At 32.6% G+C, this 24,799-nt stretch overlaps 2 protein-coding genes and 1 long non-coding RNA gene across 3 annotated transcripts; all 3 read right to left on the bottom strand.

Moving 5' to 3' along the window:
* Window positions 1–878: 878 nt before the first annotated feature.
* LOC120579334 (uncharacterized) lies at window positions 879–2,426 on the bottom strand. Its single transcript, XM_039831293.1, has one exon. The coding sequence runs from the start codon at window positions 2,424–2,426 to the stop codon at window positions 879–881; it is 1,548 nt and encodes a 515-aa protein (XP_039687227.1).
* A 1,863-nt stretch (window positions 2,427–4,289) lies between these two features.
* On the bottom strand, window positions 4,290–5,837 carry LOC120579333 (uncharacterized). The gene has a single exon (XM_039831292.1). It carries the CDS (start codon window positions 5,835–5,837, stop codon window positions 4,290–4,292), a length of 1,548 nt encoding a protein of 515 aa, XP_039687226.1.
* A 12,833-nt stretch (window positions 5,838–18,670) lies between these two features.
* LOC25488580 (uncharacterized) lies at window positions 18,671–23,291 on the bottom strand. The gene is made up of 3 exons (XR_003009993.2): window positions 22,875–23,291; window positions 19,294–22,319; window positions 18,671–19,213 (listed from the first exon to the last, which is right to left on the bottom strand). It is a non-coding gene; the product is annotated as an uncharacterized lncRNA (long non-coding RNA).
* Window positions 23,292–24,799: the final 1,508 nt, after the last annotated feature.

Below are 24,799 nucleotides of genomic sequence, written 5' to 3'. Positions count from 1 at the left end.
ACTATATGATTTTCCTCAATCAATTATGGACCAAAAGAAAAACGTCCAGGAGCATTTTCTTTGGTGGAATTAAATTATGATTAATTTACAATGATGCTCAAAATATTTTTAATGTCAAAACCAATTATGCAATTTTCAAAATAAATTTTGGCTTCTCATGTAAAAAATAGTTTTCATGCTAAATTAGATTTAAATGAAAATCACTGTGAGTGTATGATTTATTTTCTTGAGAGCTTTTTTAACCACTTACAATAAAGTCCTAACACATATAAAAATAAAACCCAAGACTTGATAACTTGAATTTCTTTTCCGCTTTTTGCATTGTTGCTCTTCTAGGACTTCTTTTGTCAATCATCAAAACTAATGTATTCCTGTCAAGGCATATATTCACATTCTCCCCCTTTTTGATGATGACAAACATCTCTTGGAGTGATTTGCTCAATGAAAGGGTTAGATCAATAATAATCAATAATAAAATATATGACAGAGATATGCGCAGAATTTGCTCCCCCTCACTATATGCAAACAATTAAAATCCACTCCCCCTGAAACATGCAAATCACATAACTCTCCCCCTTTTGGCATTATCAAAAAGCGGGAAAGAAACAATCATGGCAAGGCATATATTCAAGAAAATTTAAAGCAAAAAAAAAAAAAAAGACTTAAGTGAAAAGAGTGAACCATTTTTTTTTTCTTTTCTTGAAATATCCATTTCCTTTTGGAGAAGAACTTTTGATAAAGTCACCATAAGATGCATAGCCAATATTCTTGTAATAATAGGAGAACTTCTTTTTCTCCCCCTTTCATGTGCTTTGAATAGCCTCTATAAGTATATCAATTTTTAGTTCTTGACCTTCAAGCACACCTACAAAATAAAATCAAGTTTTGGCTTTTGGTACCCAAATCATTTTGGGTCCTTGAGAGTTAGAATTAGGCAAAGTGCCCTTTGGAGTCCACTTCCATTTATCATTCATATCATTGTTCTTTCTTAAATTACAAATAGAAGATGTATGACCTTCTCTTCCACAATAAAAACATTTAACAAAAGGAGAACTTGAGGTTTTGTTTGGGCGAAAGAATTTTTGAAAAAGTTTTTCATGATTTTTTCGACGATAGCCCAAACCGGCTTTATTATAAGTTCCCTTTTGATTTCCCAAAATGATGTTCAAGTTTTCTCTCCCCTTTGTGAATTTTGCAAGTGTGTTTTGAAGATCCTCAATTTTAATTTTCAAAATATTGCAATCATCACACTTGAAAATATTTGCCTTTTTATTTTCACAAGAGGTACAAGAAGAAACTTCACTTACAAAAACTGTTTTCTCTTTAAGAATTTCTATTTCCTTGTTTAAAATATCAATTTTTGATTCAAGAGTGGAAATAGTTTTCTTAGAGGAAGAAACAATTTTTCTAAGCTTAGTTGACTCATCATTTAATTCTTTACAAATAGTAAACAACTCATCATAAGTTAAGTCATATTCAGATTCAATAGAGTTTACCTCATCTTCCTCATAGTTTGCCATGAAACATGAATATGCTACTTCATTTTCTGATTCATTGGATGAGTTTGAGTTTTTGTCATTCCAAGCGATATAAGCCTTTCTTTTTGAATGAGAATTTGATATTTCTTTTTCTTTGCATTTATGCCTCATAAATTTTTTGAACTTGCGAAACATTTTTCTCATACCTTCCTCATTTTCATCAAGGTTACTATATTCTGATTTACTTTCTTTGATATTTGCTTTCAAGACAAGAGCTTTATTTTTCTTTTCACCTTCTTCGCTTTCAACCAGTCGATTCAATTCAAGCTCATGTTCTTGCAATTTTCCAAACAAAGTTGCCAAAGACATAAAAGATAAATCTTTTGATTCACAAATCGCGGTCACTTTTGGAAGCCAACTTCTACTCAAGCATCTAAGAACTTTATTAATTAAATCTTCGTTATTGAAAGTTTTTCCAAGAGCTCTGAGATGATTAATTATATGGATAAATCGTTTTTGCATATCTTGGATGCTTTCTCCCGATTTCATCCTAAATAATTCATACTCATGAGTCAATGTGTTCATTCGAGCCCTTTTGACCTCGGTAGTACCTTCCTGGGTCAATTTAAGGGTGTCCCACATTTCTTTGGCGGTTGTACAATTTGATACACGATAGAATTCATCAATGCTTAGTGAAACGGTGATAATGTTCTTAGCTTTCAAATTATATTGAACCTTTTTCTCTTCATCTTTGGTCCAAAGGGATCTTGGTTTATTCACCACAACATTATTGACTAAATGAGTGGGAATAAATGGACCATTTTCAATAGCATCCCAAATATCAAAATCAATTCCCTCAATGAAAATTTTCATTCTCTCTTTCCAATAACCATACCCTTCACCATTGAAAGATGGGGGACAATTTATGGAATTGTTGTTTGAAGTCATCTTGCCTCTTGAGACGATTAGTCCTTAACAAGAGTTCAAGCTCTGATACCACTTGTTGACCAAGTGACTTCAAACACACAAGAGGGGGGTGAATTGTGTTCTTTAGAAAACGATTTAAGATAAGCACTTAAAAAAAGATTTTAACCAAATAAAATAAAGTTCTTATAAAAGGTTTAAATAAATATGAAAATAGATATGGTGAGATAAAATAAATGACAAATAAAGTAAAAGAGATAAAGGGATGAGAGAAAAAGACACAAGAAGTTTATCCTAGTTCGGCCTAAAACACCAAGGCCTACGTCTAGTCCCCAAGAAAAAGCCCCTTGAGATTTTCACTAACCTAGCTTTTAAACGGGATAAGCTAGTAACCTTTACAAGATAGCGAGCACTCTCCAAACAAAACAATCCTTTGTAGAAGAGCCTCTAAACCCAAGAGATATCACCTCTCTTGAAACCTTGGGATCACACCCAATACAAATAAGAATTACAATAATAAAGTAATACACCAAATGTGTAGATATAACAAATTGAAGCACAAGAACTACAAGATAAACTATGTAGTATAAAATAGCTCTCAAGATAATAAATTAGCAAGTGTAAAAATAATGAGAGTGATGTAAAAGTATTTTTGACAATGTTTAGTGCAAATATTAGTTCTTCTTAAATGAGCTACACAAAGCATCTATTTATATGCAAAAATGAGAATGAAATTCATTTGAGAATATAACTAGCCGTAGCATGATAAAATCAACTAGCCGTTGGAATGCAATTCTCCCTTTAATGATCAACGGTCACAAAATCAAAAAAAAATGTTTCACCATAATTGATCATCCAAAGAGAGTCAATTATGGTTTGAGAAAAAAAGACCCGTTGAGGCATTAAATAACTGATAATGGATTATGTCAAAATACATACTAGCTGATTATCTCATTGATATGGTAAAGATACATAAAGCCATTTTAATGTGTAGCCATATCATAATCAACTATATGATTTTCCTCAATCAATTATGGACCAAAAGAAAAACGTCCAGGAGCATTTTCTTTGGTGGAATTAAATTATGATTAATTTACAATGATGCTCAAAATATTTTTAATGTCAAAACCAATTATGCAATTTTCAAAATAAATTTTGGCTTCTCATGTAAAAAATAGTTTTCATGCTAAATTAGATTTAAATGAAAATCACTGTGAGTGTATGATTTATTTTCTTGAGAGCTTTTTTAACCACTTACAATAAAGTCCTAACACATATAAAAATAAAACCCAAGACTTGATAACTTGAATTTCTTTTCCGCTTTTTGCATTGTTGCTCTTCTAGGACTTCTTTTGTCAATCATCAAAACTAATGTATTCCTGTCAAGGCATATATTCACATTCTCCCCCTTTTTGATGATGACAAACATCTCTTGGAGTGATTTGCTCAATGAAAGGGTTAGATCAATAATAATCAATAATAAAATATATGACAGAGATATGCGCAGAATTTGCTCCCCCTCACTATATGCAAACAATTAAAATCCACTCCCCCTGAAACATGCAAATCACATAACTCTCCCCCTTTTGGCATTATCAAAAAGCGGGAAAGAAACAATCATGGCAAGGCATATATTCAAGAAAATTTAAAGCAAAAAAAAAAAAAAAAGAATTAAGTGAAAAGAGTGAACCATTTTTTTTTTCTTTTCTTGAAATATCCATTTCCTTTTGGAGAAGAACTTTTGATAAAGTCACCATAAGATGCATAGCCAATATTCTTGTAATAATAGGAGAACTTCTTTTTCTCCCCCTTTCATGTGCTTTGAATAGCCTCTATAAGTATATCAATTTTTAGTTCTTGACCTTCAAGCACACCTACAAAATAAAATCAAGTTTTGGCTTTTGGTACCCAAATCATTTTGGGTCCTTGAGAGTTAGAATTAGGCAAAGTGCCCTTTGGAGTCCACTTCCATTTATCATTCATATCATTGTTCTTTCTTAAATTACAAATAGAAGATGTATGACCTTCTCTTCCACAATAAAAACATTTAACAAAAGGAGAACTTGAGGTTTTGTTTGGGCGAAAGAATTTTTGAAAAAGTTTTTCATGATTTTTTCGACGATAGCCCAAACCGGCTTTATTATAAGTTCCCTTTTGATTTCCCAAAATGATGTTCAAGTTTTCTCTCCCCTTTGTGAATTTTGCAAGTGTGTTTTGAAGATCCTCAATTTTAATTTTCAAAATATTGCAATCATCACACTTGAAAATATTTGCCTTTTTATTTTCACAAGAGGTACAAGAAGAAACTTCACTTACAAAAACTGTTTTCTCTTTAAGAATTTCTATTTCCTTGTTTAAAATATCAATTTTTGATTCAAGAGTGGAAATAGTTTTCTTAGAGGAAGAAACAATTTTTCTAAGCTTAGTTGACTCATCATTTAATTCTTTACAAATAGTAAACAACTCATCATAAGTTAAGTCATATTCAGATTCAATAGAGTTTACCTCATCTTCCTCATAGTTTGCCATGAAACATGAATATGCTACTTCATTTTCTGATTCATTGGATGAGTTTGAGTTTTTGTCATTCCAAGCGATATAAGCCTTTCTTTTTGAATGAGAATTTGATATTTCTTTTTCTTTGCATTTATGCCTCATAAATTTTTTGAACTTGCGAAACATTTTTCTCATACCTTCCTCATTTTCATCAAGGTTACTATATTCTGATTTACTTTCTTTGATATTTGCTTTCAAGACAAGAGCTTTATTTTTCTTTTCACCTTCTTCGCTTTCAACCAGTCGATTCAATTCAAGCTCATGTTCTTGCAATTTTCCAAACAAAGTTGCCAAAGACATAAAAGATAAATCTTTTGATTCACAAATCGCGGTCACTTTTGGAAGCCAACTTCTACTCAAGCATCTAAGAACTTTATTAATTAAATCTTCGTTATTGAAAGTTTTTCCAAGAGCTCTGAGATGATTAATTATATGGATAAATCGTTTTTGCATATCTTGGATGCTTTCTCCCGATTTCATCCTAAATAATTCATACTCATGAGTCAATGTGTTCATTCGAGCCCTTTTGACCTCGGTAGTACCTTCCTGGGTCAATTTAAGGGTGTCCCACATTTCTTTGGCGGTTGTACAATTTGATACACGATAGAATTCATCAATGCTTAGTGAAACGGTGATAATGTTCTTAGCTTTCAAATTATATTGAACCTTTTTCTCTTCATCTTTGGTCCAAAGGGATCTTGGTTTATTCACCACAACATTATTGACTAAATGAGTGGGAATAAATGGACCATTTTCAATAGCATCCCAAATATCAAAATCAATTCCCTCAATGAAAATTTTCATTCTCTCTTTCCAATAACCATACCCTTCACCATTGAAAGATGGGGGACAATTTATGGAATTGTTGTTTGAAGTCATCTTGCCTCTTGAGACGATTAGTCCTTAACAAGAGTTCAAGCTCTGATACCACTTGTTGACCAAGTGACTTCAAACACACAAGAGGGGGGTGAATTGTGTTCTTTAGAAAACGATTTAAGATAAGCACTTAAAAAAAGATTTTAACCAAATAAAATAAAGTTCTTATAAAAGGTTTAAATAAATATGAAAATAGATATGGTGAGATAAAATAAATGACAAATAAAGTAAAAGAGATAAAGGGATGAGAGAAAAAGACACAAGAAGTTTATCCTAGTTCGGCCTAAAACACCAAGGCCTACGTCTAGTCCCCAAGAAAAAGCCCCTTGAGATTTTCACTAACCTAGCTTTTAAACGGGATAAGCTAGTAACCTTTACAAGATAGCGAGCACTCACCAAACAAAACAATCCTTTGTAGAAGAGCCTCTAAACCCAAGAGATATCACCTCTCTTGAAACCTTGGGATCACACCCAATACAAATAAGAATTACAATAATAAAGTAATACACCAAATGTGTAGATATAACAAATTGAAGCACAAGAACTACAAGATAAACTATGTAGTATAAAATAGCTCTCAAGATAATAAATTAGCAAGTGTAAAAATAATGAGAGTGATGTAAAAGTATTTTTGACAATGTTTAGTGCAAATATTAGTTCTTCTTAAATGAGCTACACAAAGCATCTATTTATATGCAAAAATGAGAATGAAATTCATTTGAGAATATAACTAGCCGTAGCATGATAAAATCAACTAGCCGTTGGAATGCAATTCTCCCTTTAATGATCAACGGTCACAAAATCAAAAAAAAATGTTTCACCATAATTGATTATCCAAAGAGAGTCAATTATGGTTTGAGAAAAAAGACACGTTGAGGCATTAAATAACTGATAATGGATTATGTCAAAATACATACTAGCTGATTATCTCATTGATATGGTAAAGATACATAAAGCCATTTTAATGTGTAGCCATATCATAATCAACTATATGATTTTCCTCAATCAATTATGGACCAAAAGAAAAACGTCCAGGAGCATTTTCTTTGGTGTAATTAAATTATGATTAATTTACAATGATGCTCAAAATATTTTTAATGTCAAAACCAATTATGCAATTTTCAAAATAAATTTTGGCTTCTCATGTAAAAAATAGTTTTCATGCTAAATTAGATTTAAATGAAAATCACTGTGAGTGTATGATTTATTTTCTTGAGAGCTTTTTTAACCACTTACAATAAAGTCCTAACACATATAAAAATAAAACCCAAGACTTGATAACTTGAATTTCTTTTCCTCTTTTTGCATTGTTGCTTTTCTAGGACTTCTTTTGTCAATCATCAAAACTAATGTATTCCTGTCAAGGCATATATTCACAATATATGTGATGATACCACCTACTACTATCTCTCCCTTACTGTCAGACCTATTACCTACATAGGCAAGATAATCAAGATAGTAGAAGCAAGTGTTCACATGATGGTTATTAAGCATAGCCCACAACATGAAAAGCTCATATGTCCTAGTGTTTCCTAACTCAGTCCTACCCCAGATGGTGCAAGCCATAACCCTTTGAAGATACCTAAGCACATGGTTGTGAATGTTACTAGCTTTGTGTGAACATGTATTAAATTATCTTATACCAGTAATACATTCCCAAAAGACAGCGGATTGATAGTCAACCGACTTTAGATCTTGATCCCAAGAGTCATGGATGAACCCCGCATTTGCGAAGCCCATCTCATCAAAAAAGTTTTGAATAGACATCTCGTAATCAATGTTCAAAAGCCGGAAAGAGACTCTATGATTAGGGTTATCAAAATTCAACATATCCTTTGTAAAAACAATAGCACTTAAAAACTCATAGGTGAAATTTTCATATCCTCTCATAGGTCTCAACAGATCAATCCATCCTAGGTTTTCTAGCAACTTAAACACATTATCCTTAATGCCTAGCACATCCAAACTATAAGAATCGGGGTATCTACAAGCATGTAAAGGTTTAGAGATAAGAACTTTATACCTATCCCGCTGCTTGTTGTCCTTGAAGATTATGCCATCATTCTTTACTGGTGCTTTCTTCTTTGAAGGGGGTCCTCCAGAAGAGCTTGCTCCTTCTTTTCCACCTCTCTTTGAAGCCATTTGCCTTGACTTTTTTTGACTTGGTGTGGTTTTGATGAAGGTTGGGTTTTGGGAATGTTTTTGGAGGAAAAGGTTAGTTTAGTTATGGGGTTAAGGTTTAAGTAAGTTTTATGAGTTGAGTTGTGGCGATTGGTGATGAATTTGTGGTTTTTGGGTTAGGTTAATTGGGGTTACGAATTTGAGTGATTTTGGGTTTGGGTGGATGAAAGTTGTTTTTGATTGAAGGGTTATGGTTGGAATGATGTTTGGGATTGATTGGGTGAAGAAATTTTGTGATTTGGTGAAGTTTTAGAAATTCTTAAGATGGAAAGTGTGGTTTAATCGAAGGTAACTTATTTCGATTTCAGCCACCAAAAGGACCGAAGCTTCACCCTTTCGCTAATCGCTTGAAGCTGCTATTTTTTTCTCTGAAAAACTTTGTTTTTACGCTCTTTCTAGATTTCTCAGACAACTGACATCCAAATAATGTTCATGGATTTAATTGAACTTTTCGAAGAGCCACGCAACCCTCCAAACTGATAGTAATGATGCTGAAAAGAGCCATGTAAAGCTGTTGAGAAACCTAACCAAGCCACAATATGCTGCCAGATACCTCCAAAAAAACCGCAATTAAAAAATAAATGGTCTCTGTCCTCAACTAGGCCGCAGCTAGAAGGACAACTCTGATCGAACTCCGCTAACACACGCCTTTGGAACAACTTGTCTCTAGTTGGTATCCTATTTAGGGACAGACGCCACACAAAAATAGATACTTTTAAAGGCACCGCTTTCAACCACATGAAGTTATTGTTATTTATTTGCTCCTGCCCGATATCTGTTTATATTAAAAAAGAGTAAGCAGAACTAACAGTGTAACAATTAGAAGTATGCAGAGACCAAATCTAGGAGTCAACCCTCCCGACCTGTAAAGTAACAGAAGTAAGTCTAGCTACACACTCCCCCAACAACTCCTCCTCCCAAGCAAAAAGTCTCCGACACCACATCCACGCCTCCTTGTCAATGCCCCAACCCCTTGTCCTCATATTAGCTACCAACTCTAATTTATTCTCATAAAGCTCAAACAATCGCACATAAACTTTACATAAAGGTTCCCCGTCAATCCAAGGATCGGTCCAAAACAAAGTCGACTCGCCATCCCCCATTTGAAGGGTTGTATTATCTCGCAACCACCTTGAATCAACCCGCCCCACTCCATCTCTAACACTCTGAATCGGCCTCCACCACACAGATCCCTCCCCACTCCTGAACAGCATAACCGCCCCCTTCCTCTCCATACCGGGCACATATCACCCTGTACCATAAACTTCCCCTCTCATGAAGAATCCGCCACCACCATTTACCTAAGAGAGTAAGATAAAACTCCTTCAAACTCCTAACACCCAAACCTCCCTCCTCCTTTCTCAAACACATTGTATCCCATTTTATCCAAGTAATTTTTCTAATATCAACACATCCCCCCCCCCCCCCCCCTAGAAAAAAAGCATTGAAAATAGATTCAAAGGTAGAAATTCTACCTGAGGGAGCCTTGAAGAAGGAAAAATAGTAAATTGGAATGGAGGACATCACAAACTTAAGCAGAATCAACCGACCACCCATTGAAAGATTACGACTTTTCCAACCAGAAAACCTCTTTTTAATCCGCTCAACCAACGGATACCTGTCATACCCTAATTTTTTAACTAAGATCCCACTTTCATTCTCTCTTCTTTCTTTCTAAAATTTTTACAAAAAGAAAGTAAACTATTGACCAAGGTCAACTCCTTTTGTGGTACGATTACGGATAACTTAACACCCAATAGTTTCTAGGTTAGGTGCTCACCATTTCCTCACGAATAGTATTCATGACCTGAGCTCGTTGGCCTATGACATGAGGCCTACCAAGAACTTATCGCTTAGAAATAACGATCAGGGAACTATAGCATTAGAAATAAAAAGTGATCAAATTTTACTTCTAAAGATTTTAGGTTAAAGCAGTTTGTTAGAAAGTAAATAAACGTCATAACCTCACCATGTCTATACCACAAGGAGGGGTTTAGCTCATGGTGAGCTGAAAATAAGCATAACTGATATTTAATGGAAGAGACAAACACAACATATTGATGTATTTAATGGATATTTTTTAATCTATATTATATATAAAAAAAACTACACCTTTCAGCACATTTGAGCTGGATTTTTCTTTTCAAAATGCCCTTAATTTTCAATACAAAAAGCACATGTAACAAATAGATAATAATAAATTAAAATATTAAAAAATATAACAAACACGATATAAATATATATATATATATATATATATATATATATATGTTTAGAGCCCTTTAAGCATGTGGGCATGGGTTTATTTCGTGGTTGACACGTATGAGAAAAAAATCGATTTGAAAAGAAGAACCCACCTTTTGTGCCCCACCGTTTCCTAATGAAGATTAGTCATTTCTAACGATGGTGAAATTTGTGAACTTATATCATGGTTACCCCAAAAAAAAGGTATAACAAATAAATAGACAAAAAAAACATATAAATTACTCCTTAAAAATAAATTATACGGCTTCACAATGGTTATAGTTTTATAAAATATTCTATACTGATAGGAAGTTGGTTTAAAGTTATGGATGTTATTGAAAATTAAGATATTTTTTATTTCATAACATATTACATCAATTCAATCCACATAGATTTATATTATTATTTTTATTATAATATAGATTGATATTTGGTAACATTGTCGCTTCACACATTGTATTGAATTTTGATGCCCTAGAATATCGCAAACAATAAAATTAAATAAATATTAACATAGAAAAATATTGGTTTTAAAAAATAGAAAAAAGAATAAAAATATTGAGAAGGAATGTGGAAGTAACATGTGGTATAAAAAATCTTACTTTATATATATAAAAACCTTATATATATAGGGGTTTGCTAGGATACGCCAATTAGTTTTTATTAAGGTGTGTTTTTATCAAAGATATAATTAAAAAGTTGTTAAATACACCTTAAGGTGAATGTTGCTAAAACACACCTTCTAAAAAATAAGTTGGTGTATGTTACCAACTCCTATATGCATTTGCTAGGATACACACACTTATTTTTTAGAATGTCTGTTTTAGCATGTTATAACTAAAAAAATAGTTAAATACACTTTAAGGTGCAGCTTGCTAAAACACTTCCACATAAAAACTAGTGGGTGTATGCCTATAGGATTTGCTAGAACACACCCACTTGTTTTTTTAGAAGGTGTGTTATAGCAACATACATCTTAAGGTGTATTTATTAACTTTTTAGTTATAACTTGCTAAAACACTCCCACATAAAAATTAGTAGGTGTGTTCTAGCAAATCCCATATTCCAAGTGGCATATCATTACGTGGTATCAAAAACTACAACATCTCCAAAAGATTCGTATGCTCGAATTGAATCACCAAATGCCCACATAATATGCTCCAATTTGTTACTTTCATCAATAGTGAATTCATATTTGAAGGCATCATCAATATCTTTCAAATTTTTGCATAATTTGAGAACATCAGAAGCATCATTTTCTTTACCAATACAACTTCGGGATTGAATAAAATTTCGAATATCTTTATCTAGAAAAGGTAGATTGCCTGTAACTATTTTTTTCTCTAACTCAAGCACTCTCATTATAATACTTATAGAGCAGCCAGCTTTCGACAACAATAGGATACGACTTTGATCAGCAGTTGGGATGTTACGATAAGCAGGAAGAAATTGAACCTCTTTGTCATCCAATAACTCATGATTGTGATGATTGTTGAAATATGTAACCACTCATTTTTCCTCAAAGCCAATTGTTTTTATAGCAACCAACATCTTTGCACCACAATTACATTTTGAAGATTTTCATTTTCTTTGACATTCCACTTCGTTATTGTTGCGGTGTTTAACAATACCACCACGATGGCAAACAAATTCCCTTTTATAAATATCAGATGGGTTCTTTTTAGACTCGTTTGTATAAGATTTGTAAATGTGTTCGCGCCTGATCGAAAATCCATTTTTTCGTGCAAATAAAGAATAAAATTCATAAGCATCACCATCATTACTAAATATTTTCTCTTCAAAAGGAACCAACTCATCAATGTTACTGACATGAGGAAAATTTTCATTTTGTGGCTCTTGAAATGTTGATGAATTTATATATTTATCATCTACACATATAGAAGAATAATCTTTAAGAACCTCAGAGTGCCAATCACTACCATCATTATTTTCTTCAAACATCATCGTAGTCTTAGCTTAAATCTGAATCATTCATATTTTAAAAATAAATTTATTGTTAGAAACTACGTGAAGAACTTGGAATAAAAATACATGCTGATTGAACACAAACTACATCAGCTGAAGAAATTAATTTGACCATTTGAAGAATAAATCTCAAAATAATTGATTTCAAAACAAAATAAAAATTACCTTTTTGTTGCATTTGGAATAAAGCAAAAACAAAGATGATGACAGGAGCTGCTACACGTGAGAGGGGCAAGAGGCTTGTGAGAGGAGCTGCTTCTGATGAGAGGAGTAAGATGAACAGCTTGTGGGCGCAGCGAGAAATGAAAAGGGAAAGTAAGAATATTTTAGTAATTAAGTTTTTATTACAATCTTACCCTTTTGTCTTCACTTGTTTTCAAAGAAAGAGAATGGTTTTTTTTTGTCTTTTACAACTAGATGTGGTATGCTAATGAACACCTTCTCATTTATGGGTAGGTGGTCTCTAGCATTACCCATAAATATATGAGAAATGATAAGTGAACACAAAAATCCAAACACAATACAGACACCATACATCACTGTAGCTTTATACATCTTTTTTTTTTTTTTTTTCAATTCTTTTCCTTCTCTCAGTCATTTCTCCCTGTTCAACACCATCCCTTCGCCATCATCCCCGACGTCATCACCGGCGTCGTAACTTCCATTTCTCTCCTAGTCATGCTCTCTCTCAATCGCCGGTGACCACCGCCGTTATCTTCGTAGATAAAACAGATTGGTTGTCTGATGTGAGGGTGGAGGTGAGGACGAATTTGGTTTCTCCATCTCTATCTCACTGGATTTCTGTCGCCTAATCTATCTCAGTAATGACGCGGTGGTGGTGAAAACGGGTCTCCGACGAGAGGGAGAAGAGGACTTCGGCGGCGACGCGTTCAGATCTGAACGAATTTCGTCAGTAGTGACGACGATGGTGACTGTCACTGATAAGAACGATGGTGTTTGTGATGGTGGAGGGTGCGGTGGCGATGACTGAGGTCGGTGGTTGGGAGAGACAGTGGTGTGGACTGTGGGGAGGAATAGAGAGACCGCAGGAAGATGAGAAGCGCAGGGAAGATGAGAAGAAGATGGGTTTGTTGTGATTTGACAAAATTGCCCCTAATTTATGGTTGAAATGTCTAAACTATCCATGGTGTTGTATTTGTGTCCAATCATTTGTGTTTAATTATCATTGCTGTAAATATATATATGTGTGTGTGTGTTTTTTTTTTCTTTATCATTTTAAAAGTGTAACAAACTAAATTAGTATATTTATACTTAATTTTTTATTATTCCAATTATACCCTTAAACAACTTTTTCTATAATAAAGATTGTTGTTAGTGTTATAAAAATAAATAATAATAATGTTTAATTTGGTTTGTTATAAATAGAAAGCAAAAAAAAATATAATTTTAGTTTTAATCAAAATCAAAATTTCATAAAAAAAAAAAAACATAGTTCATAATTTACGAGTTTTAACGCAGTAAAAAGAACGGAAAGACGGGCACTCACGTGCCCGTCTTTTCGCTAGTATATATAATGTTACGAAGAGCACAAGCTTTATAAATAATAAATTAATATGTTAATATATTATAAATAGATAGAAGAATTTGTAATAAATATAATATTAAGAAGATTTTTTTTTGTGACCTCTTTTTTTAGTATGATGAAGAGATAAACATAACACATTGATGTAGTTAATGGACATTTTTTAGGTTTAATCGCACTTTTGACACCCTAAGTATCAAAGTGTAGCGAGTTTGACCCCCTCATGTTTAGCCCTTTTTGCAAAACTTCAATTTTGATTTGGTCAAACCTACGTGTCACGTCACATAACATTAAAAACTACTAGCCGTGTAATTTTTTTAATTATAATACAGGTAAATTCCTTGCATGTAATTACAAAATAAAATATCTAAAAGAAAAGAGAAAATCAAGGGACAAATTGGCCAGACACCATCTTGTGTGACCTCATTTTTTAGTATGATGAAGAGACAAACACAACACATTGATGTAGTTATATTTTTTAGGTTTAATCGCACTTTTGACCCCCTAAGCATCAAAGTGTAGCGATTTTGACCATCATTTAAAAAAATGTCCAAAGACACCCCTCATGTTTAGCCCTTTTTGCAAAACCTCAATTTTGATTTAGTCAATCCTACGTGTCACGCTACATAATGTAACACCCCGTTTTCCCAACATAAAAATTTCTAAAGAATTATCAGAGTAATCATCAAATAACGGAATGCTATACTTCTTTCAAACATAAATATAGTAAAATTACTATTCATTTTCAATCGTTTCATAATACCAAATTAAATCTCAATGCAGCGGAAAATATCTTAATAAAACATCATGTTGGCACAACGGCCTCAATTTGAACAACTTAATAAAAATCATGTCTAAACAGTCTTCAACATAAAAGTCATGATAAATCACGTAACATATGGAAAACAATAAAGATCTCCATCCCGTTACGTATCAGAGCGACCCTAGACGACACGTGAGGAGTCACTCACTTCAACAAGTAACCTTGAATACCTGCAAGTTACCCATGCGAAGAGCAACATTTTCAAGCCGAAGGGGTGAGATTTCACATTCAATAATAATAAGCATATAATACAAAATTATGCATTTAACAGCCTAAACTTCATCAATTAATACATTAACTCTTCTTAAAAGACTTCATTAATAACTCAACAAACTTCTTATCATTATTAACTTCATATTCATCGCATTATATACATCATCACATAGCACAGAATAATAAAATCATAACCATCATCATATAACATTATAAATCACCACATCGTAAACATCATCTGATAACATAATCATCATTTTATAATAACATAAGCAACAATATAATCATCAATATCCCATGGTTTGTCATCATCAACAACTTCAACGATTCGACACGACAACGTCAACCTGACAACACAGCTACGTGAGAGTACACCACCTCTTATAGACAACAACGTAAGAGTACACCACCTCTTATAGACAACAACCTAAGAGTACACCACCTCTCACAAAACACCTGAACATAAACACTCACCAATAACAGCTTCAACTACGACTTTAACATTTTAGACAACATTAACAACTTAAGATTCCAATACTTTGGAAAGACAACTTACAACTTAGACCAACACCTGCGAATTGATCAATATGCAACAACAACATAGGCAACACATAAACATCTCAAGATATAACAACATCAAATGATAATCAACATCAACTTAAACATCATATATAATTCAACAAGCATCTTTGTAAAATCATAATAAATTAACCACAACATATTTTCATGCCAAACCAAAGCTACTGAAAAGATATCACAATTATCAACATCTTTCATGTTTATACCAAAGACTAATTCAGAACAAAAACATGTGAAACAGACGCAAAAACATGCAATAGAGAATGATGTCACTGTGCAATTTCGCTAAGACCTCCTTGGGGTATTTTCATCACAAATCAAACATCAAAAATCATTTTCACGTCAAACCATGGCCACTGGGAAGCTAACAAAATTATCTAAAACTTTCGTGTTTACACCAAAGGACAATTCGAAACAGAAAATTCCAGAAAAGTTGGTTTTCCTAAGCTCGGGGAAAGAGCACGACCGTGTTGATCCCTACTGACCTCTGTGTAGTATTTTGATCATAGCTTGAGTTCTATGTGCTCAAATCGAGTGTCTCCAAATGCTAGTGACAGATAACATCCATACCTACAACTTTCGTGAAGACACCTAAGATCAATTCTATACTTATCAATACCAATTTTCATTTCAAATTCAGGAAAGGTTGTGCTGAAATTCATAAATATTCACTGTGACCTACGTGTAGTAATTTGACCATAACTCAAGTTCTATAATTCATTTAGACGTCAAATCAACGGCCTTAGAAATCTAACATCCATACCTACAACTTTCATGAAGACACCTAAACCCAGTTCGGAACTTAAACTTGTCAAACTGAGACAATAAAAACACATTTTGCACACTGACAGCAAAATCGCAGTTCAGCTGCGATTTCGCCTTTGGAACTTAAACTCCGTTTTCGACCCAATACTCTCCAAACTTGACCCTAATCATTACCCTATGATTAACTTATCATTAGAACACCAATTATTCATCAATCTACTGTATGCAAATTCAAAGGGGTTCTCAAATCTATTAACAACCTATTACAATTCTCAACCCTAATTCTCAAATTCACAACAAAACATGTTAAACCCAATCTCATAATTATATTACTTAGAATTAGAGAAGGTTAATCCGACCCTTACCTTAGTATTGATGATCGGCGGTCTCTCTCCCTCTTGGTTCTTCTTTTCTCTTGTTTTCTCAATTTTTCTCCAAAAAGCAGTTTCACGTAAAAACTCTTCTAACCTAGTTTCCTCCTTATATCTCTCCTCAATCCACTTTATCTTATTTCCTCTATTTCCACTAAACTCTTCTAAATTTTAAAACAGCCCCACAACTTAATCTTATTTCTATTTTCAAGACTTATTCTAATAAATACTAAAATAACACTACTAAAAAAATACGACACATCACAAAATCAACATAATTATATAAAATCATATATAAAAAGACTTTAAATCAACCAATAATAATTAAATAAAATTGGGGAGTTACACATAACATTAAAAACTACCAACTGTGTTACTTTTTAATTAAAATACAAGTAAATTCCTTGCGTGTAATTACAAAATCAAATATCTAAAAAAAAAAGAGAAAATCAAGGGACAAATTGGCCAGACACCATCTTGTGTGACCTCTTTTTTTAGTATGATGAAGAGACACAGACAACACATTGATGTACTTTATGGATATTTTTACGGCTAAAATTTGTTTTTGATCCCTGCAAATGTGATTCATTTCGGTTTTGGTCCATGATAAAAAAAAATTTGAAATTCATCCTTGCAAAATTTTTTGTTTTTTAAAATAGTCCCTAACCCCACTTTCTTGCTTATTTGGCACAGTTCTGCCTATGTGGCAGATGCTGACGGTGTAAAGTTTGTCACGTGTCGTCAAGGTGGCAATTATGTCATTTAACATATTTATAAAACATTTTTAGAAATAAAAAATACATAAAACAATTTTTTATTTACTTAATTATAGTTTTCAATTGGAAATTAGAGTTTGTATTCTTCACTCACCCCTTCTAAGTTCCAACCCCAATCTTCAACAATGAATTCAATCACAAAAGACTCAACAATGCACATATTGATATGACTCGATAAATACACATCTTTAAATAACACCATTGTCAAATATTACATCTTTATATAACACATCTTAAAATCACACATTCTTAAATTACATATCTTTAAATCACACATATTCATATGTATCACAAACACACCAATATGGAGCATAAAGCACCTCTCAAACACATTTAAAATAATAGGAATAATTTCATTAAAACAAGCATCTATATAAAATCACTTTAAATATAAAATATATTATTTAAGATAAAATAGTAGCAATCCTTCGATACACATGTATACATGCATAATCTCTTAAAAGTGTATTCACAGAATGAAAATTAGCCAAAGAAGTCACAAACAGAATTAAAACACTAAATAAATACATGGGAGGTTAAAATATGCATCGATTAATTCAGTATCTTTACTAAATCATATTTAAATTTATCCTTCTAACCTATAATATAAATACTAATTTATGTATTTAAAATTAATATATGTAGTTAACATCAATAACTTAGTGAAGAGGTAATCGAACAACACATGTAATTATTTGATTTTCATAAAATCCCCAATGTTAGGTTTTCATTAATTTAAATCACAACATCAAATTAGAGCATGAATTTGACATGAATTCATTGAAAAAATCATAAAAAAAAATAATGAAAAACAAAACCCTTCACTACCCATATGTTCATACAATCCTTATGGTGAATAGAGACGCTCCCTTACCTTAGTTTATAGAATCTAATGATTTCCTACGATGAAATCTCTCTCTACATTCTCCTCGCTATGCTTTCTTGTCTCTTCTCTCCACAACCCTATTTGTCCTTGATTTCTAATCTTTTTCTTTGTTTGTTGTAACCCTAATTCTCTAATGCTCTCCTCTATTTATAACCACCAATTAAGTTTGTTTCTTACTTAATCTTTTTAACAAATTCAGATTTTATTTTCACAATAAACTTTAGACACATTAACTATCTACACCCTCGCTTCCCTATTCTCACCAAAAATGCTACTTTCTTCTTAAAAATTATTTTCTCTCAATCTCTTTTTAATTAAACTATTATAATTAATTAAAGCTCTATTTTATATATACTATCCTTATTAGTCCAATGTCTCTATCCCAATTAACTAAAAAAAACTCCACCCAAACATGCCAAAAACTAATTTAATTCAAATAAAAATAAAAATAATGTCACACAATCAACACTACTACTAAAAATAATAATATTATATTATTTAATAAACTAATTTTAAAAATTGGGGTGTTACAATTCATGTTATAAAGTAAGGGAACAACCTCAACTTGAAACTATCATCTTCTATACATGGGATCTTGAAATTTTCGGCTACTTCAGTGAATTGATTCAGGTGTAGATAAGGATCATATATGACTACTCCCGAAAATTGGCCAATGGTCCGCAACATCTGGAACATGATAGGCTTGAACTCAAACTGAGCAGTAGTGACTTCTGACTTCACTATGCTAGTGTGGAGTGATGTTAGATCAAACACTACATATTCTCTGATGGACCTCCCCTTGTCATTTTCCATGCCTAAGGTGTTATTGTTGTCACCCATGTTGACAAATGAATCTCCCTATGAGCTAGACTTGTTGGAGTTGTAGCTCTGTATGAAGTTTGGATCTGGCTCCTCTAGATTGGAATTCATCTTTGAATTGAACAACAACCTTCTTTTTCTGAACGTCCTTTCTATTTTAGTATATAGGTGTAACTATGGTGAGAATTGTGCCCTGAGCATTAACGGACACACTTGTTAAAGAATCACCAAACTTCACAAGTAAAAAAATAAATAAACAAACAAGCTAACTACCTAATGATAAACTAATAAGAACTATAACATCTTGCAGTCTCCGACAACAGCGCCAAAAACTTGGTGTCTCCCAATACACTATGAGTATTTTAAGGTGGAAAGACTGGTTTAAGCTAGATTCAATTATAACAAAACATTACTGTGATTTACAAAATTATAGCTTGGCAAGGCTCATGTGTATCTCAGAGCTATAGTTGTTTATTAGATTCTTAGGTTGCTGAGATTCATAGAGCTATATCTCACTCCTGATTCATGGTAAACACAGTCTTAGGGAGTGTTAGATCATCCATCATGTTAAGGCCGTAACGACAAACCTTTCGTGCTACGATTACGCGGAACTTAACACCTAATAGTTGCTAGGTTAGGTGCTTATCCTTTCCTCACGAAGATTATTCAAGACCTGAGCTCATTGGCCTATGATAAGAGTCCTACCAATAACTTAGCGCTTGGAAACGATCAGGGAGCTATAGCATTGAAAATAAAAGTGATCAAATTTTACTTCAAAAGATTTTGAGTTAAAGCAGTTTGTTAGAAAGAAGTAAATAAACATCATAACCTCACCATGTCTAAACCACCAGGAATGGTTTAGGTCATGGTGAGCTGAAAATAAGCATAGTTGATATTTAATGGAAGAGACAAACACAACACATTGATGTATTTAACGTATAATTTTTAATATTTATAATGTTAAGAAGAACACAAGCTTTGTAAATAATAAAGTGATAAATAATATATTAATAAGTTAATATATTATAAATAGATAGAAGAGTTTGTAATAAATATAATATTAAGAAGATTTTTTTTGTGACCTCATTTTTTGGTATGATGACAAGACAAACACAACACATTGATGTACTTAATGGTTATTTTTTGGTATGATGAAAAGACAAACACAACACATTGATGTACTTAATGGATATTTTTTAGACTTAGTTGCACTTTTGACCCCCTAAGTATCAAAGTGTAGCGATTTTGGACATGTAATAAAAAAAATGGCCAAAGACACCCCTCATGTTTAGCCCTTTTTGCAAATCCTCGATTTTGATTTGATCAATCCTACGTGTCAAGCCACATAACATTTAAAATCTACCAGCTGTGTAATTTTCTAATTAAAATACAAGTAAATTCCATGCGTTTAATTAGAAAATAAAAATAAATAAAAAATAAAAAGACAAAATCAAGGGACAAATTGGCCGAACAGCATGTTGTGTGACCTCTTTCTTTAGTATGATGAAGAAACACACACAACACATTGATGTAATTAATGGATATTTATAAATATCTAGAATGTTAAGAAGAAACTGAGCTCTATAAATTATAAAGTGATAAATACATATATTACAAATAAAGGAAGGATACATGGCTAAATTTGTCATTGTTGTTTGTAGTGTGATTATCTTTCTATCCTCATTTCTGGTTGCAGAGAATTCTCAACGTAAGCCATTTCTAACCATTTAAAATTTTCTTCTCTACTTCGTACACAACATATTATCACATTTTAATTACACTTTTCATTCTTTTTTTTTTTAATACAGCGTGTAATCTAAGTGTTACTGACACTCGTGATATTTGCCCCCCTGGTACGACACTACAGTTTGTGTATAAAGTGTGTAGATGTTATCCGATGAAGTGGCGATTAGATCATGTGCTCACATGATTCTTCATTTATTGCCAGACCCAAGATAATACACAAATGATCTACTACAATATTCCACGGGCTGTCATTTAGTTATTTTCTCACAACCCAATAATTTTTTTTTTTATACTATCAAGAACTTTTTAGTTTTATATTTGAATTCTACAGCAATGATAATGAACTTAAATAAGACAGCAACAAATATTGTTTATATTGTCTTCTTCTCTCTTTATTTGGATATATAAATATATATCAGTGAACACTAATTCAGGCATATCATATTTTCTTTCCCACCATACCTGATGTCCTGAACAACAGGTTCGACAATGATGTTGCCCTAGACACTAGGTATGAAATATAGCACAATAAGCAATACACATAAATAAAGTGTTGTAAAGAAGGACATAAGAGATTTGGTAACCCAGTTCGGTGCAACATCACCTTCAAACAAATCTTATATTATTTCACGCAAAAATAAAATCTGCTAAGAAAGAGAAACAAAGAACTTCACCTTAAGCTAAGATGTCGTACATACATGGCCAAGGAATCTGGTACAACATCTTGCTAGAACTTCTTGTTTTAACAAAATGAAGCCAACACATAGGTAAAAACACAACATGGCATAAACATTGTTGATGGAACTAGCCCATTGTAGAAGGTTTCCATTTGAATTAACACATGTATCCCATGATGAGGACACCTTCTCAACATATATTTAAACCTTTCACATTCTTCAAAGAGTGTTTCTTCATTTGTTTTCCTCAAAGAGGTTATTATGTCATTCCTTTTTCGAGCATTAAAGACAGGAGGAAGATATTTGACCAAGAACTTATCAACAACTTCTCTCCATGACAGAGTTGGCTTCAAGATTGTTTAACCATGGTTTTGCTCTTCATGTTAAAGAGTAAGGGAACAACCTCAACTTGAAACCATCATCTTCTTTACATGCGATCTTGAAATTTTCTACTACTTCAGTGAATTGATTCAGGTGTAGGTAATAATCATATATGTCTACTCCCGAAGATTGCCCAATGGTCTGCAGAATCTGGAACATGATAAGCTTGAACTCAAACTGAACAGTAGTGACTTCTGACTTCACTATGCTAGTGTGGAGTGATGGTAGATCAAACACTGCATATTCTCTTATGGACCTCCATTTGTCATTTACAATGTCTAAGGTGTTGTTGTTGTCACCCATGTTGACAAATGAATCTCTCTCTGAGCTAGACTTGTTGGAGTTATAGCTCTGTATGAAGTTCTGATCTAGCTCCTCTAGATTGGAATTCGTCTTTGACTTGAACAACTACCTTCTTTTCCTGAATGTCCTTTCTATTTTAGTATCTAGGTGTAACTATGATGAGAATTGTGCCATGAGCATTCACGAACGCACCTGCAAAAGAATCACCAAACTTCACAAGTAAATAAATAAATAAACAAACAAAGCAAGCTAACTACCTAATGATAAGCTCTTAAAAACTGTAACATCTTGCAGTCTTCGGCAACAGCGCCAAAAAGTTGGTGTCTCCCAAAACACTATGAGTATTTTAAGGTGGAAAGACTAAGTGCAAGTATACAATTTTCAAGTTATAATATAAAAAGGTATCGATCCAACATGGATTGTGGAGCTATAGAATCGATTAACATTTCAGCAGAAAACATGTTTGCAGGAAAATCAAATAAATATTTTGTCGCAATAGTAAATATAAAATGTTAAGTTTTGGAAAATAGTTAAAAGGTTTAGAAATTCTTAAGATGGAAAGTGTGGTTTAAGCTAGGCTCAGTTATAACAAAACATTACTGCGATTTACAAAGTTATAGCTTGGTAGGGCTTATGTGTATCACAGAGCTATAGTTGTTTATTAGCTTCTAAGGTTGTTGGGATTCATAGAGCTATATCTCACTCTGGATTCCTAGAAAACAATTTGTTTTAGGGAGTGATACTCACCCATCGTGTTAAGGCCATAACGAGTAATGACACACACCTTTCGTGGTACGGTTACGTATAACTTAACACCCAATAGTTGCTAGGTTAGGTGCTCACCCTTTTCTCATGAAGAGTATTCAGGAGCTGAGCTCCTTGGCTTATGACAGGAATCCTATCAAGAACTTATTGCTTAGAAATAATGATCAAGGAGCTATAACATTGGAAATAAAAGTGATCAAATTTTACTTCTAATGATTTTGAGTTAAAGCAGTTTGTTAGAAAGAAATAAATAAACGTCATAACCTCACCATGTCTAAACCACAAGGAGGGGTTTAGCTCATGGTGAGATGAAATAAGCATAATTGATATTTAATGGAAGAGGCAAAAACAACACATTGATGTATTTAATGGATATTTTCTAATATTTATAATGTTATAAAGAACACAAGCTTTATAAATAATAAAGTGATAAATAATAAATTAATATGTTAATATATTATAAATAGATAGAAGAATTTGTTATAAATATAATATTAAGAAGAATTCTTTCTTATGATCTCTTTTTTTAGTATGATGAAGAGACAAACACTATTACATTGATGTACTTAATGGTTATTTTTTAAGCTTAATCTCACTTTTGTCCCCCTAAGTATCAAAGTGTAGCGATTTTGGCCATCTTTTATAAAAATTGCCAAAGACACCCCTCATGTTTAGCCCTTTTTACAAAACCTCAATTATGATTTGGTCAATCATACATGTCACGCCACATAATATTAAAAACTTCCAGCTGTGTAATTTTTTAATTAAAATACAAGTAAATTTCACGCGTGTAATTACAAATATATCGATCCAAGTGCAAGTATACATCGTCCAAGTTATAGTATAAAAAGATATCGATCCAACAAAGGTTGTGAAACTATAAAATCGATTAACATTTCAACATAAAACTTGTTTGCAAGAAAATCAAATAAATCTTTTGCCACAACGGTAAATCTAAAAGGTTAAGTTTTGGAAAACAGTTAAAATGATTTAGAAATTCTTTAGATGGAAAGTGTGGTTTAAGCTAGGTTCAGTTATAACAAAATATTACAGCGATTTACAAAGTTATTGCTTGGTAGAGCTCATGTCTATCTCAAAGCTATGGTTGTTTATTGAGATTCGCAGAGCTATATCTCACTATGGCTTCCTAGAAAACAATTAGATTTAGGGAGTGTTATCTCATTCATCGTGTTAAGGCCGTAACGACACACCTTTCAGGGTACGATTTCGCAAAACTTAACACCCAACAGTTGCTAGGTTAGGTGCTCACCCTTTCCTCACGAAGAGTATTCATGACCTGAGCTCCTTGGCCTATGACAAGAGTCCTGCCAAAAATTTAGCGCTTAGTTATAGTTTCCTATAATTTCCAAGCTCTTCTAAGGTCAAGTTAACATTCAAACAATGTCTCTTGATCCTTTCACCTTTTGATGCATAAGGATAAATTCGTATCTAACAAACATGTTCCACTCCCACACCGGTTAACAATCAGGGAGCTATAGCATTAGAAATAAAAGTGATCAAATCTTACTTTTAAAGATTTTAAGTTAAAGCAGTTTGTTAGAAAGAAGCTCGACGCTAAAACTTTACATATCGCAAGTAAATAAAGGTCATAACGTCACCATGTCTAAACCACAAGAAGGGGTTTAGCTCATGGTGAGATGAACCAAATAGATGGGGATGAAAATAAACATAATGGATATTTAATGGAAGAAACAAATACAACACATTGATGTATGTAATGGATATTTTTTAATATTAATAATGTTAAGAAGAGGACAAGCTTTTTAAATAATAAAGTGATAAATAATATATTAATATGTTAATATATTATAAATAGATATAAGAATTATGTAATAAATATAATATTAAGGATAATATTTTTGTATGACCTCTTTTTTTAGTATGAT

This window comes from Medicago truncatula, chromosome 3 (genome assembly GCF_003473485.1).
Source record: "Medicago truncatula cultivar Jemalong A17 chromosome 3, MtrunA17r5.0-ANR, whole genome shotgun sequence".
Taxonomy (NCBI): domain Eukaryota; kingdom Viridiplantae; phylum Streptophyta; class Magnoliopsida; order Fabales; family Fabaceae; genus Medicago; species Medicago truncatula.
The sequence above is the reverse complement of the archived record's forward strand: the minus strand, read 5'-3'. Positions and strand labels throughout refer to the sequence as shown.

Excerpts from the sequence above, each read along its gene's own strand:
- LOC120579333 (XM_039831292.1), bottom strand. The coding sequence starts at position 5,837 with ATGACTTCAAACAACAATTCCATAAATTGTCCCCCATCTTTCAATGGT.
- LOC120579334 (XM_039831293.1), bottom strand. The coding sequence starts at position 2,426 with ATGACTTCAAACAACAATTCCATAAATTGTCCCCCATCTTTCAATGGT.